The 17,668-nt window shown below is 44.4% G+C and overlaps 1 protein-coding gene across 2 annotated transcripts in view; it reads right to left on the bottom strand.

The window, feature by feature from the left end:
* The window catches only part of CREBBP (CREB binding lysine acetyltransferase), an 84,094-nt gene extending 67,273 nt beyond the window's left edge, over nt 1–16,821 (bottom strand). For both annotated transcript variants that reach the window (XM_089683444.1, XM_089683448.1), the window contains exon 1: nt 16,341–16,821. In XM_089683444.1, the coding sequence (XP_089539570.1) occupies nt 16,341–16,428 (88 nt within the window). In that variant the 5' untranslated portion in view covers nt 16,429–16,821. The remainder of the gene's footprint in view (nt 1–16,340) is intronic.
* Nucleotides 16,822–17,668: the final 847 nt, after the last annotated feature.

The following is a 17,668-nucleotide window of genomic DNA, read 5'->3' as shown; positions in this document are numbered from 1 at the left end:
GAGATCTCCCACTCACAGAACTCTGTGAATGAGTGACGCGGCCAGGTAGGTGGAGCGAGATCGGGGAGAAGATCCCTAGCTCACGGTGACTACAGGCAGTGGATCGGGGAGAAGATCCCTAGCTCACGGTGACTACAGGCAGTGGATCGGGGAGAAGATCCCTAGCTCACGGGGACTACAGGTAGTGAATTGAGGCTGCAGCAGTGGGAACATGTTACATGTTCCACCATTTTTTGAGTGGAGTATGTAACATGTTCCCCAAAGGTGAACTTATCCTTTAAACCCATTGTTTCTCAACCTTTTTTTCCGTCAAGGCACCCTTTAACGTTCCGAACAGTCTTGAGGCACCCTTTAAAATTATGGACAGGCTCAAGGCACCCCGTTCTAAAATGTAAAAAAAACTATTTTATTAGTTTTACCTAGTGCAGCACCACCCACACATGTAGGACACCCAATGTTAGAGGGCATTTATTCTTCCAATGCAAATATACTTTTGCACACTGGTATTGAATAGTATTCCAATGTTTTCCTTCTCCCCCAATGTTCCTCTATCCCTCCATTACAGGCAGAAAGGGATAGAGGAGGGGCAAACAAGGATGCCGCGCAGGCGACAGACATCCTCCATTTCAATTGACATCATTGGTTGTCAGGACGCTGGCGGCTAGAAGGTTGTAATGGTGCACAATGAAACCTGTGGCTTTGTGTAACTAAAAGGCAGGCTTGATCCACCCTCTGGCTTGTATACAGTTTTTGGGCAATCTTTAGGCAGCTTGCCAAGGCACCCCTGAAAAAACATCAAGGCACCCCAGGGATCCTGGGCACCTGGGTTGAGAAAGGCTGCTTTAAACCTAATCAAAATCATTAGAGAAAAAAAAAAATGATCACAAGCAATCACTCATCAAAATTTATCCCAATTTTCAAACCTACCTAACGGTTTCAATTTGATGCCATAAAATTGGTAGAAAGGAGAAGAAATTGCTATGGAAGCCAAATGTTCACCAGATTAAAATCTTGAAACGATTGTTCATTAAAAGAGAAGTCCACCATTCTGACCATATTTCATGTAACACGAAACACGATCCCACTGCAGCTGCCCCCCTTCTTCATAGGATCTGGGGGGGGGGTTCTTCTCCCTACAGGATCCTGTCATTTGAATTCTCCATGACCGTGTGTGGCTTCACCTACAAAGCCACGTTGTTCATTCACACAACTTACATGATACTGAAGACCAACGCATCATTCACGCGGCTGAAAACTGTCAAGAAGTGGCATACAGCCAAGACAGAGATTGCAGGTGTTTGCAATCAACCACGGCCAGGAAGCCTGTACAAATCAATGACAGGCTGACCAGCACTGCGGCTATTCACATGTAAATGGACGTCGGAGGTCTCACATGCAATAATGGACAGATAGACAAGTCTAAGAGTCTTGATGGGCCTAAGCCAACACAATCCTGTGCTCCTGGTACTCATTTGATATCCGCGCATTACCGGCAAGGCTAAGCTGTCTACACAGTTAGATCTAAATGAACGACTCCACAAAGCTTACCAATAAATATGAATTTAGGTAAATATTACACATTTTGGTTAAACTAGGTAGTCTTATTCAGAAGGCTATTTTGTCAACCCAAACAAACCAAAAATTCATAAACAATGGCGCAGACAGATTTTGCGAAAGTCTCTCTCATGCGTTCTAAAATCCTGTTTAGAACTTGTACTCGAATTTGGAGCATTCTGCGCCACGTTTAGAATGCATGAGACACTTTTGCCAAAACGATCCGCGCTGGTTTCTCTCTGCACGCCAAAACAGTGCTTTGCAAATTAGCTCCATTTTTTTGATCAGGAGCCAGTCCCGCAGGCTGCGGTTTATGAATGAGGACCAAGCGCTTGTCTTTGAAAGCTCGGTCTCTGTGCTGTGTGTTCTCAGCACAGAAACATCAGCCACCCAGTGATCCATGTGTGTCCTGTGTGGGCATTAAAGCCCATCCTTATGCTGCTGCAAACCTGTTACATGGGCAGCAACAGGTTAATGGAAATGTTCACCTTTTTTTTTTTTAACCACTTGACCTCCAGCATTTTTTGCTATTGCACACTGTGCTACTTTAACTGGCCATTGCTCGGTTGTGTAACAACAGGGATGCTGAATCTGAATCGCCCGATGCCCGGGACATGTAGTTCTGGGTGCCAGTCAGGTACACTTTTTTCAACCTTTAACCCCGCTGCGGCAGCACTGCTTTCACACAGTCCACCATGGTGCCAGCCTACCCCCCCGCTGACTCTCCCAGGCTTTGTTTGCCCATCTGCGGGCCCAGGACTGTGCTAGAAACTAGAAGGGAGGGAGGAGAGCGAACATGTATGCTCCCTTCCCCTTCTTGTCCTGACCCCGAAGTGACGTTATGATGTCACATCCGGGTCCCGTTCACAGGTTCCCTGGCCATTAAGGACGGGAAAGAATGTAATGCAGTACGACGTACACTGCATTACATCCCATCCAGTGTAGTACAAGGGAGACATGGAGGGTTTTTTAGATCCTGAATGTCTCATTAAAGAGAACTGGTCACCAAAAAATCATTACATGGGGGACTTTTTGTTCGCTATGTAATGAGAAAAAAAAAAAAAAATCAAAGTTGCACCCAAGCTTATAACATCTCCTACAAAAAAAAAAAAAAAAAAAAAAAAGGATTGGCTGTCAGTACTTCAGGATTGATCAATATTCAGATCTATACCATAGTTCGTGATCTCTATAACTTTCCTACAAACTAAAAAATACATCCTAATTTGGGTTATTTTGACCAAAGACATGTAGTAGAATACATCTCGGTCTAAATTTATGAACAATTATTTATTTGCAAACTTTTATAACAGAAACAAAGAAAAACGTGTGTTTTTTTCAAAATTTTTGGTCTTTTTTTGTTAATTTAGCAAAAAATAAAAACCCCAGCAGTGATTAAATACCACCAAAAGAAAGCTCTAGTTGTGTGAAGAAAATTATAAAATTTTAGTTTGGGTACAAAGTTGTATGACCGCGCAATTGTCATTCAAAGTGTGAGAGCGCTGAAACCTGGAAACTGGCCTGGGCAGGAAGGGGGTAAAAGTGCCCGGTATTGAAATGGTTAATAAAGCGGAATTTAGCCTTAACCAGGGAAACATTTCTCCAGGTCATCATTTTGTTCATATTTTCCTCTGATCCCTCCTGTATTAATTTGTATTGTAATTGTAGTGTCTGCCCCTATGTTGTAAAGTGCTGTGTAAACTGCTGCAGCTATATAAATCCTATATAATCATTTTTTTTTTTTTTCACCATTCACTTGCTCTAGCTTCGAATCCTCAGTGCAGCTTCCTTGAATTTCCTGTCCGGGTGCACACTCACTGCGCAACATGTCAAAAGGACAGTACTTCTCAAACGCCTGTCAAACGCTATAGGGGCATTTGCCAAGACTTAAGAAATAAGTCAAGTGTGAACGAGCCTTTACTGATCAAGAGGCAGCATGTATTGTAGGTCTTCATTTTAGCAGGTGAAATTGGTAAAAAAAAAAAAAAAAAAAAAAAAAAGTAAAAAAAATTAAATTTAAAAAAAAATAAAAGTGAGGTTTCCATAGCACCTTACAAATCTGTGCACGACTGGCATGCAATAGAAGGATGCAATACAAATCCCCACAAAAAGTCAGAAACAGGACCTCAAGTTAGTAAATCCTAATTGAGAATGAAGCTACTGCAAGCCATTTTTGCTGCATATCTATTTCTACACCAGTCCTAACTTACTAAAATGTCTGAATTGGGAACTGGATTCCACCAGACACTCGCACGACAAGCATTCTTTGATACCTGCTTGTTTTATTGAGAAGAATGTCACATGATGGCGACCATTTAGCGCCATCATAAAAAAAAAATTAAACACACAAAAAAAAAAAAGTAAAAAAAATTAATTAAAAAAAAATAAATAAATAAAAGTGCGGTTTTCATAGCACCTTACAAATCTGTGCAAGACTGGCATGCAATAGAAGGATGCAATGTAAATTCCCACAAAATGTCAGAAACAGGACCTCAAGTTAGTAAATCCTAATTGAGAATGAAGCTACTACAAGCCATTTTTGCTGCATATATCTCTACACCAGTCCTCACTTACTAAAATGTCTGAATTGGGAACTGGATTCCACCAGCCACTCGCATGACAGGCATTCTTTGATACCTGCTTGTTTTATTGAGAAGAACGTCACATGATGGCGACCATTTAGCGCCATCATAAAAAAAATTAAAAAAAAAACAAAAAAAAAACAAAACAATTTTTTTTTTATTTTTATCCCAATACATGCCTATGGGGCTCTTTTGAAATCTCACTGTTACATGTACACTATCGCTGCTCTATATATTTCTATCACCGCATAGCAAAATGTTCTGCACACCCCACCTGTGTTGTCCCCACCTCCTAAAACAATGCTCTTCCAGTGAACACTGCATGCTGCTTGACACCGATTCTATTGTATAGATCACCTATTGGTGGAAACAAATGCCTCACTTTACAGCACACTTCCACTCCAGCTCAAATCCAATGCCCCGCTTGCTATTGTTACTGCGCGTGCATTGTGTGTTCCCCTATTCCATTGCTTTGTGAAGTGACTGTCCAGCCTGCCTGAGCAGCCATTTCACTTCCCGATCTGTCTTCACACATCCAAACTGTCTATTTGCATCCCTACCACTTTCAGTGCTCTTGCTGGACAATGCCTTGCGATAGTATGACAGCGTGTCAATGTATCCCGATGCCTGTGCCAGCACTCCTGCAGCCCGATCGGCTACATCTCCAAAACGGACTGCTTTTCTAACCCTGGGCCGTTGCTGGTTACATGGAGGCTGCTGCATGCAAATCCTTCAGCGTGGACTCGATTACAACACTAAACATTCATCCGTACAGCAGGACGGCTACAGGAGAGGAGGATGCTTCCCTAGTTTACTATCCCCTACATCAGGGGTGGGCAACTGTTGGTGAACTACAAGTCCCATCATGCCTCTGCCTTTGGGAGTCATGCTTGTAACGGTCAGTTTTTTTGCAATGCCTCATGGGACTTGTAGTTCTACAACAGCTGGAGGGCCACAGTTGCCCACCCCTGCCCTACATATACAAAAAGGTAGCAAAATGCATTCTATGGCTGGCCATACATTATAGAATTTTCTTGAGAATTTTTCTTTTGTTTTACCAAAAACCATATAATAGGAGGTCAACCTTAACAACACTGTCAATTGTATCCAATTAGACGCGCCCTTGCACTACATGGCTGAAGGTAAATCTAAAGGAAATTGGACAGAAATTTGGTAGAAAATTGTCTGTGTATGGCCAGCCTATGGCTGGCCATACACAATACAATTTTCTGTTCAATTTCTGCCCAATTTTTGCCCATTTGGTGATGCTAAACTCCAAGTTGGAGTTTAGCATCACCAGCACCTAAGAAGCTAATGGACAACAAGGATTTATAATAAAGGTACACATACGGCCCAAAATATTAGTGAAGCCACCTAAAGCAGATAAATGTACACTCAGATTGATAACATACACAAATGACATCACTGCCATGGAACTTATCTTGTTCATCTATACAACTGTGCTAGGTCTACTTATACTATGAATATATATTATACACGCAGGCAGAGATAGATCCATGTCCCACTTTTACATGGATCAAAGGAGACTTCACGTTGTACTTGTTTAAGTGATGGTCAGTCTCAAAACGCAAACATGCAAAACACTTGCATGTTATGAAGTTGTACAAATCACACACGCACAAACAACAAACACACACACGCAACACACACACGCGCAAACAACACACACACACACAAACAACAAACACACACACACACACAAACAACAAACACACACACACACAAACAACAAACACACACACACACAAACAACAAACACACACACAAACAACACACACAAACAACACACACAAACAACACACACAAACAACACACACAAACAACACACACAAACAACACACACAAACAACACACACAAACAACACACACAAACAACACACACAAACAACACACACAAACAACACACACAAACAACACACACAAACAACACACACAAACAACACACACAAACAACACACACAAACAACACACACAAACAACACACACAAAGTACTGTCAAACATATTATGTTCCCCAGCAAAGCCATATCAAACAATGCAAGCTAACTTGCATTTTAAAAACTGCCAACATGCAGCATGCTTCTCCGTGGCACAAACATGCTAGACAAAGTACAATGCAACCACGGTGTCCTCTGCTGCTCTTCCAATCAAACTATGCAACCCAACTTACCTTTTGAAACCGCTGTGTATAATGTGTCTCACAAACATACCATTTATACAAATTTCCACAGTAAAACTCGGCTCCCTCATGGAACAAATTAAACTGTCTGCAATGCATTTTCGCTTACGTTTGGAATGAACAATTGCATAGCTAGTGTGCAACATGCATTACCATTAAACAGAATAAAAAAATATATGTCTGCTGGCCTGGGGATGCATCTAACATTCTACCTTTTTAAAGAAACAATTGAGTACTGACGTGATCCTTTTTTTGTTTGCACTAACATACAATTTTGATGACAAGCTTTTGGGGTATGGCCCCTTCTTCAAGGACCAGGCAGACCTTGAAGAAGGGGACATATCCCCAAAGCTTGTTCTTAAAATTGTATGTTAGTGCAAATAAAAAAAGTATCACGTCAGTACTCAATTGTTTCTGTTGCAAGTACACTAATACAGCTACAATCACCTCAAGCAAAATGGAAGATACCTTTTTAAACATATCTCAGGCATTGCATGATTTTTCCTATAGGCATGCCTACCATGCTTTTTTTTTTTTTTTTCAATGAAAACCCTTAAAAAGAAGAAAAGGTTTAAAATTTAAAAAAAAAAAAAACACAACCACAATACACACACAAACACACACACGTTCAAGCTTCAAACTATACAAAGCACTGTACATTTTGAGATTACTACTATATAAAAATCCATTTTATTTTTAGACTGACCTAAGGGAACTGTACGATTTTATATTAGACTGGACCTTGCACTAAAATACAAAATTCACTTATGGTACAGGAAAAAAAAAACACTCCGAGAAAGCAACAAAAAACTTTGGAAGGAAAAAAAAATGTATAAAAATACCTAGCTTACACCCAGCTTTCAGGTACGTTCATCGTGGTGAGGGCGACCCAATCACAGAATCCCAGGTAAGGGCTAGTGTCGTCCCCGGGGTCTACAGGAACCGTTTTTGTTTTAACATTCTAATTGCTTTTGCTGTGTATTTATTAGGGGGGGGGGGTGGCTGCATGAAAACCATTCAAGGCCATAGACGGGTCGTTTATCAGACGAGTTTTCATCCGCACGAAAAATGGGTCGATATTCACACCGTTAGTGGGGCCAGCCCCTCGGCCGGTTTTTTGCAGATCTTCTCGTTAAGTTTTATCGGTCATGCTGGAAAATCCGTGAAAAAAGGCCGTTTTCCGTGGACATGGGTGGCAGCACCGGCAACGGGGCCAACCGGTATTTTGTTTATCAGCCGAACATTCAGCCGATAAACGGTCCGTCTATGGCCTGCCTATGTATAGGGATAAATGTGATCCTTACTATCTCCTCCATCATCACAGTACATCTTAATGAAATAAAAGTAACAGACGTGTTGAATTATATAAGTACATGAGTGTCTTGGAGTAAAATCCATTATACTAGTAGTGGCTATTATTATTATTATACATATACACAATTATAAGTTGATATATAGAACATTTAATATAAATTGCATTTTTCTATTTGTAATAAGCAGCTAAAATTTCTTCTGAATAATTTCTATTTTCTTAAACACGTGTTGCTTTTGGTGCACTATACATACAGGTGTTGGTAAACTGATAAGTAATGATGGGTAATGTGGGTGTGGCCTGTGCTAAAGAAACCCTATAAAAATGTGAATTGTGATCAACTTAACCACTTCCAGTCCGGACACTTTCACCCCCTTCCTGCCCAGACCAATTATCACCTTTCAGAGCTATCACACTTTGAATGACAATTGCACGGTCATGCAACACTGTACCCATATGAATTTTTTAGCATTTTTTTTTTTGGGAGACAGATAAAACTATTTTGGTGGTATTTATTCACCACTTGGATTTTAATTTTTTTTCTAAATAAATTAAAAAGTCTAAAAATTTTGAAAAAAGTTTCTTATAAAATGTTGCAAATAATCTTTCTTCATAAATCTTGCCCAAAATGTATTCATTATCTATTTGGTAAAAAAAAATAACCCAAATTAGTTATAATTTTTAAAAAACAATTTTTTACATTTTTAATTTAATTATTTATGTTTTTTTTTAACATACTGTCACCCTAGCAGTACATTGTCACCATAGTGACACTGTACTACTTGTGGAGTGTGATGATTTTTTTTTTTCTTTTCTACACTCAAAGGCTGTAACAGCAATAATTTCTCCTTCTCTTTGCATTCTTGCAGCCATTGAGAAATACCGTGAGAGCTGTGATTGGTCACAGCTTGTCACATGGTACAAGGCTGTTGTGAATAGCCTTGTACCATGGGATCTCTGTGATCATTCACAGACTTCACAAGTAGTAAGGAATGATGTCAGAAGTAACATCTTGCTTACTACTGTTCATGTGATCACTGATTGGCCAATCAGTGATCACATGATCACTGATTGGCCAATCAGTGATCACATGATCTGGACCTCACACAGGAGGTCCCATACAGCGATCTGTGTACAAGGGGGCACGCACAGGCTGAAAATGCGGGCGCCGTTTATGAACGACAACCCGCTCCTGCACTGCTCCTGTCCGGCCGTTTATGTACATGGGCCGGACGGGAAGTGGTTAATCACAGCACTAGGTGACCAGAGGGCGCGCTCTCGTACAGCTGTATCTTCACCAATATATAATTTGGAGCTCTCGTGCCGACAGGTTGATTGTTTCAGGATGAAACCACAAAACTGCATGCTCAGCTATACAGCAAAATACAGAAAATGATATTGATATATTCTATCTTATGTAGATGAGGTATATCATTGTAAGTGAAGTCAAAAATATACCACTATGAACAAACGCCGCCATGTTGGACCACTATCCAACATCACATCAGATAAGACCGGGTCTGCTATGCCAACATCAGACATCAGTTTTATAAAACGTGTTTACAATGATAGCTGAGCATTATGTTCTCCAACAGACGGATATTTAAATTTTACAAACCCCTCTCTACGAATCATGCTTCCAGTTCATATTCAGCTGAGGTGCATGATTATTTTAAATAAATATAAAAATATAGTTCATATTCTGCAGTTAACGTGCACAAATGTATTTTCTTTTTTGCCATATTCTGCACTTGAGATGCATAATTGTATATTAACCACGTCCAGCCCATGTACATAAACGGCCAGACGGGGCAGTGCAGGGGAGGGTTGCCGTTCATAAACGGCGCACGCATTTTCAGCCTGTGCACGCTCTCCCTGGGAGCACGTGGCACCGCGATCCGGTGCCCGCTGTGTCCGGAGGACACGGCGGAACACCAATTGCTGTACGGGATCTCTGTGTGAAGTCCCGATCATGTGATCACTGATTGGCCAATCAGTGATCACATGAATAGTAGTAAGCAAGATGTCACTTCTGACATCATTGCTTACTACGTGTGAAATCTGTGAATGATCACAGAGGTCACATGGTACAAAGCTATTCAAAAAAAACCTTGTACCTTGTGACAAGCTGTGACCAATCACAGCTCTCACAGCATTTCTCAGGAATGCAGTAAGAGAGAAGGAGAAATGATTGCTTTTCCATCTTTTATGGGTGTAAAAAAAAAAAAAAAGTCATCACCCCCCACAAGTAGTGATGAACTGTACTGCTAGGGTGACAGTATGTTAGAAAAAAAAAAAATAGTATAAAAAAAAAAAAAATCAAAATGTAAATTTTTTTTAGAAAAATTATAATTTATTATAAATTTGGGATTTTTTTGGTACTTGTCCGTTAATTCACCAGATTTATATATATATAATTTTTTTTTTAATATATGTTTTATTTAAATATATATATATATAAATCCGGTGGACAAGTACCTTTCTTTTTTTTTTTTAAAAAAAGATAACTGAATACATTTTGGCCAAGATTTATGAAGAAAGATTATTTATTTGCAAAATTATATAAGGAAAACACTTTTTTTCAAAATTTTTGGACTTTTTCATTTATACAGCAAAAAAAATAAAAATCCCATTGTTGAATGAATAAATAGCAAAAAAGTTTTATCGGTCTCAAAAATTGCTAAAAAATTCATATGGTTAGTGTTGCATGACCACGCAATTGTCATTCAAAGAGTGACAGCGCTGAAAATTGGCCTGGACAGGAAGGGGGTGAAAGCGTCCGGTGAAAGTGGTTAAAGAAACTGTGTATGTAGAATACAATTTTTTATATTCTACAGGTGAAATGTTATTTTATTAAAAGATGCTGCTAGGATTAGCCTGCGCCCTCTGAGTACGCTATCCAATAGTGAACTGTGCTTCAGACAGAACTATGTTTGCTATGTGACCCAGCCAACATTACACATCTGCTATCACTTGTATTCTTGTATCGTTGGTGTAACATGTTTTAACGTTCGCTAAACATTATAAAAAAATGTGTTCTCCAACATGTCCACTGAAACTACAACTGCCTTACATACAGGAATGACAGCACTAGAATATGATGAAAAGATTTATATTCCTTATTATACGCATGACTTTTTATTCAATCATAGAAAGAAAAAAAAAAGTCTGCCTGCGCTCTCCGGGACTGTTCCCAAATACTGAATTGTACACCACAGATAGATCTCACATAGCTCTGTCTGATGCATAATTGGATATTGGGGATCGGTCCCTGTCAGTGGATATTCTCATGTCGCACAGCACCATGGGTAGCAGAATTATTTCTATGAATAAAAAAGGGCTGCCCTATACACATTAAAAGAAGCTCCCGCGTATTTTCAGGCGTTGAGCTGCGCACAAAAACACACGCTTGCTGGCCTCGTTTGGGGAGGCATTAACAATTAGTTGGACCGGGAGGGCGACGCACGGACCGGGAGGGCGACGCACGGACCGGGAGGGCGACGCACGGACCGGGAGGGCGACGCACGGACCAGGAGTCCATCTCTGGAATGTGCAGATGTGAATAGAGCCAAGTGTTCTGTGTTGTAGGTTAAAGGATGAAAATTTGTACACAGGAACAATCTGTCACAAGGAGGACCCATTCTACACTCCCATGAACTATTGGGCCCTACTGACACATGCGTGTTGTGATGCTAGACACTGAAATGAATGTGCTGCCCTACATGCACTCAGTATCTCATGCACATTTTTTGAGCATTTTTTGCATTTGTCATTTGAAAAGCTCGTATCTGGGGTGTCATAGACAATAAATGGCACAAGTAAGACACGGATATTTTGTGTGTGAATGCAGCCCAAGTGTTATGGGTTGAAGAATAAAACGTTGTACACACAAAAGATGGAACAATCGGTCATTAGGATCCATTCTACACAGAACCCAAAAAGTATTATACTTCAGTCGCATTACATGCATTGAACTGAATGGACTGTCAAATGTGAAACAAAGCAGCTCATTCACCTTCTTGACCCTAGGTTCACATCTGTGCGGGTGGTGCCGCTGCGGATCCATACAAAAATCCATGCAGCCGCACCACCCACACAGAGGAATGCGGACCCGCGGGTGGGTGCCATTAGTTCTAATGGCAAGCCGCTCACACTGGGAAATGCAACCGTACTGGGAACCGAGGGTCCCGTGCGGGCTGTGTTTTCCAAAGCAGTACAGGGACTTCTTCCCTGCGTGTCACGGGCATGGGAGTCCATTCCAATGAATGGGCTCTCATGCCCGTGCAAAACATGGCTCGCACGGCCACATAGATGTGAACCGGGGGTCATTGTTGCACTAGGTTTGTGTGAAAGATGTGCGGCTGCATGTGGTGTTCGGGATTCCATTAGGTAATTGTAACACTAAATTTTTAATATTTTAAAAATGACAACACAGGTTTATACTTACCTGCTCTGTACAAATGAATTGCACAGAGTGCCCCCAACCTCAGCACAAGTGCCCCCATAGTGTTTACTATGGGGGCACTTGTGCAGACTTGCTCCCAAGCCCTGCTACTTGCTTTTATGGACAGACGGTGAGGCTTGATCCCCCACCCCCGTCAATGGCTTTGACTTGACAGCAGTGGAAGCCAATGGCTCCCACTGCCCCAGCAGAGTCAATGACAGCCACTGCATATGAGAACAGTGCTGGATCAAGTGATGGCTCAGGTCAGTATAAGGGGCTTACTACTACCTAAGCATCTTTTACTTTAAGACTCCGGTCACACCGGGTGCAACTTGCAAATCACATGGCAAGTCGCACCTTATTGTCAGCAATTACAGCGGTCATAGCGGTGCGATTCTGACTTGGTCAGAGCGCACCGATGTCTAAAGTAGTGCATGCACTACTTAGGTGCGACTTGCACTGACACCTGTGGTCTTGCATGCACTACTATAGGTGCGACTTGCACTGACACCTGTGGTCTTGCATGCACTACTTTAGGTGCGACTTGCACTGACACCTGTGGTCTTGCATGCACTACTTTGGGTGCGACTTGCACTGACACCTGTGGTCTTGCATGCACTACTTTAGGTGCGACATGCACTGACACCTGTGATCTTGCATGCACTACTTTGGATGCGACTTGCACTGACACCTGTGGTCTTGCATGCACTATTTTAGGTGCGACTTGCACTGACACCTGTGGTCTTGCATGCACTACTATAGGTGCGACTTGCACTGACACCTGTGGTCTTGCATGCACTACTATAGGTGCGACTTGCACTGACACCTGTGGTCTTGCATGCACTACTATAGGTGCGACTTGCACTGACACCTGTGGTCTTGCATGCACTACTATAGGTGCGACTTGCACTGACACCTGTGGTCTTGCATGCACTACTATAGGTGCGACTTGCACTGACACCTGTGGTCTTGCATGCACTACTATAGGTGCGACTTGCACTGACACCTGTGGTCTTGCATGCACTACTTTAGGTGCGACTTGCACTGACACCTGTGGTCTTGCAAATTGCACCTCAAGTCGGAATACCATCCGACTCTGAAAACGATTTCCAAGTCAGATCGAAGGGACTCCAGTAGGGGTCTAGGTTCACACCTGCCCACACTGTGCAGAGCGGTTGTGTGTACCATATATTTTGGACTTTTTGCTATGAAACACGTCCAGTAAAAATTTTTTTTAAATCTGTCATAAATTTAGGTCAAATGTATTCTGCTACATGTCTTTGCTAAAAAAAAAACAAAAAACAAAAAAAAAAACCAGAATACGTGTAAATTAATTGCTTAATAGGGTTTACAAATGGAGGTATAGATACTGGATTTTTTTTTCTCACTAGTAATGGAGGTGATCAGCGACTTATAGCAGGACTGCAGCAGGCATTCTAACACTGGGGGAACTAACTTGGTGTCGCTGACATCCCCAGTGACACCAATACAGTGATCAGGGCTAATAAATAGCTAATGGCACTGGGCAGGAAGAGGTTAACATGAGGGTCGATCAAAGGGTTAACTGTGTGCTGTTTTACTATGTGGGCTGTGTGTGGTTTACACTATAGGCACATTGCTTTGTATGGTTCTGTTATGCAGAGTCATACAAAGCAGTGTGCAGGAGCGGACAGGGGAAGAAAACTGTATCGTTTACATACAGGTCTCTCCCCCATCGGAATTTGCCGGGTGCCGGCTGGGAATCACCGGACGGGACCCGGTGACTGACAGCCGAGGCCACAAATGGCGCGTGCACCCCCTAACTGGAACTGCAAAATCACGTCTATATACACACGACTTTGCACACCCGTGCTGCCCTGTAGCAGTATTTCTGCCTGCCATACTTTTTTTGTGCATTTGGCAGCCCTCAAATGAATGGACTGTCGGGAATGCGCACACGCATGGTGGTGTGAACTGGTCCCTTGAGCCCTGTCCATGCCATGATGCCTGCATGCTACATGCACTGAAATGAATTTGCTGCCCCACATGCGGTGAAGTAACTCACGTACCTTTGCTGCATTTGTTATGGGAAAATGTGTGTCTGGTGCCATTACCAATGAACAGCACTGCAAGAGCAACACGTGCTTTTTATGCGTGTAAATGCAGGCCAAGTGTTATGAGTCCAAAAATGAAAAGTCACACACATGAAACAAATCTGTCACAAAACGATCCATTCTACAGGGAAACATCGGGTATTAGGACTGGTTCACACTGGTACGCATGTTCCTGTGCGGTCCCTTACCCGCCAGTTTTGACAGCCCATTCATTTGGATGAACTGGAGCATACACAGAGAAGTGCAAGCACTTTGTTTGCAAATAGCAACATGCGGTTTGGTGGCTGCAAACACACTGTGTTTACAAGATGCGTTTCGGGTGCTATTAAGAATAAAGGGCCTGTTCACACCAAAATGCGGTACGAGAAACCGGCGTTCGTGTGTTTCCTGCACTACGTTCCAAACGCACTGCACTTGTGATCTGCAGCGGGCATCAGTGCAATGCTAATGACACCCCAAACACAGGTCGCAAGTGCAGTGCGTTTGCTGGCACCGGATCGCAAGGTACAGAAGTACCATGGAATCTGATGGCACTGCGTTTATAAAAGTGGTGCATACACTACTGTTGCTGTGATCTGGTGCCATATCAATCTGGATTGCATGCGAGTTGCACAGGAATGCACATCATGTTCCTGTGCTGTGAATGAGCCCTAAGCGCTAGTTCATACTAGAACACTGTGTGGGAAACCAGCGATCCCTGCACTGCGTTCCAATCGCACTACCCATACCATCTGCAGTGGATGTCAGTGCAATGCTAATGGCACCACAAATGCAAGCGTGTTTGCCTGCACTGGATTGCACGGTACAAAACGACCATGCAATCTGGTCGCAGCGCATTTCTAAAACTGGTGCATGCATGACTTTGTGATTTGAGTCCATTCAAAATGAAAGGGCTCAAATTGCATGTGAATTGCATGGGCATGTAGTGTGCTGTCCTGTACGATTCATATGTGACCCATAGTGCGAATGGAGGCTAAACTGGCACCTGTGTGTATCTCGCAAGAGCACTGCGTTCCCGAGCGGTGAAAGCACACAGAATGTGCTGATCTGGAGTGAATGGGCCCTTAGGCCTCATTCACGCAATGTCGCTCAGTGAATTACACTGAAATGACTGGCCTGCCCTGCGTGCAACAAAAAATAGTTCATACACCTTTCTGATGTACATGAAAAACGTGCATTTGCTTGCTGTGTTTATGCAACGAACAGCACCGCAAACGCAACGTGCCGTCTAGCCAATGTTTGCGTTTGTGAAATGCTCTAGTGAAAAGGAAGCCTTGGTCCTAAAATAAAATAAATAAATGAGAACACATGCTTGCTGCACATTCAAGAAAACACGCGAAAGTTCAAAAGGCACCTAAGACGTGACGCAGGTAAGGAGCACAGAGGTGAACAGCGCCATTATTGCAGATGAATGAACAGAACTATACAATGACACTCATCACATCTTAACACTGAAACACTGATCACATAGAAATCACGCACAGGTCACAGAGCGAGCTCGCGCACGCACAGATCAGTGATATTACTTAGGAGATCGCACACACAGATCACAGAGAGATCGCACACACAGATCACATAGGAGATCGCGCGCGCACACGGATCACATAGGAGATCACGCACACGGATCACATAGGAGATCACGCGCACAGATCAGACACAAATCAAAGATCACACAGAGATCACACAGCGACCGCGCGCGCACATAGAGATCACACAGCGACCGCGCGCACAGATCACAAGATCACACACAGATCCCACAGGAGATCTCGCGCACAGAGATCACAGACATAGAAGATCTCGCTCACAGATTAACACAGATCAGAGATCACACACGACATAGGAGATCTCACACACACAGATCACACAGCTCACATGGAGATCACACAGATCGCTCACACACACAGCTCACATGGAGATCGCTCACACACAGCCCCCTGCCTGCCTGTCCCCGGTGGGCTGTGAGGCCTGCAGTGTGCGGATCCCCCGGCAGAGCCGGGCCCGTGTCCCCGGTGTTGGGGGTAGCAGTGATGAAGTTCCATGCGGCCGCCTCTCCGGCGATGGATGTGCCGCGTCCATGTCCCCAGCACATCTGCCCCAGCATCCTCCTCCCCCCGATACACCGCCGCCCCTCCCGGCCTCCCGATCCCCGGCCCACCTACCTGTACTGTCCGCGCTGGCCGAGAAGCCCGGCGAGCTGAGTTTGGGTCTCTTCCGGTTGGGCGGCCCGTCCAGCAGGTTCTCGGCCATCTTCTTCTTCTTCTCCCCTTTTCTGATCGGTCACCGAAGACGGACGAGGCTCCCTCCCCGGAGGAGGAGCAGTGAGTGAGAGAGAGAGAGAGGAGAGGAGAGAGGGGAGGAGGAGGAGGAGAGATCCCCGGCCCGGCCACCACCTCCTCCCGGCACTCGTACTACTACTACCTGACCACAGCTCAGCAGCGGCCCCCCGAGTCCTGCATCGTCCCCGGGGAGAGAGGGCGGGGGGACCCCGCGGGGCCGGGAAGGCCCAAACTCTGCCCCCCTGCAGGGGGATCCTCACCGCTGGACTGGAGATCGGGGGACGGACCCGGCTCACCTGCAGCCCAAGGAGACCCCCCCCCGGTCTGTCCTGGAATGGAATCTGTGGGAACGCCCGAAATCTGTGCCCTCCAATCCCTGCACCCCCCCCACCAATGGACCAGGCCACCCCACTACTGTGACCCCCCCCCACCCACCAAATCTGTGCCCTCCAATCAAGTGCACCCCAATACCCCCCTCCTCCACCAATCACAGGTGCACCCCCACTACCAGCACAGGCCCCCTCCAATCAGGGCACCCCAATACCCTCCCCTCAATCACAGGTGCACCCCACTAGCAGATCCCCTCCAATCACTGCACCCCAATACCCCCCCTTTAGCCTATCACAGGTGACCCCCCCAGGTGTCAGATCCCACCCACGCCCAGGTCAGGGGGTGTCAGGACCCCAATATAGGGGCTCAGTGGCAGGCTATAGGCGCCTGCTGTCAGTGCCTGCTCCCTCTATAGGTGCCCGCTGTCAGTGCCTGCTCTATGGGTATCCCCCCTCGGCCAACACTCGGACCCCCCAAATCTCTTCCACCTCAGGACCTCACTTCCACCTCAGAAAACAAATCCCCTGAGTACGGCCAATGGGAGACAAAAATAGGCATCAGCCAGTCACCCCCAAAATAAAAGAACCCCCAAAAGTAGCTTCACCCCCCAAAAAAATGGGCTAGCGCTACGCGCTCCCGCCGGGCCGAGGCGGGTCACCTGGGCGAAAATTGGGGTAACCGCGCACCCCCCCAAAAAAAGTTGGGGGTGCGGGGGGTGTCAGGAGAAGGTAGGCCCCAGGGGAGATGAGGTTGCGTCAGGGCCTCGATCCCGGCCCCCCTTCCCTTCCGCCGCTGCCGGTTCCTTCTCCGCCCGCCCACGCAACCGTGCGGCCGCTTCCTCCTCCTCCGGGAGGGGAGGGAAAACAATGAAGAGCCGCCGC

Source organism: Staurois parvus, unplaced genomic scaffold (assembly GCF_062004578.1).
Source record: "Staurois parvus isolate SC_StPar_1 unplaced genomic scaffold, SC_StPar_1.0 ptg000018l, whole genome shotgun sequence".
Lineage (NCBI taxonomy): Eukaryota > Metazoa > Chordata > Amphibia > Anura > Ranidae > Staurois > Staurois parvus.
The sequence above is the reverse complement of the archived record's forward strand: the minus strand, read 5'-3'. Positions and strand labels throughout refer to the sequence as shown.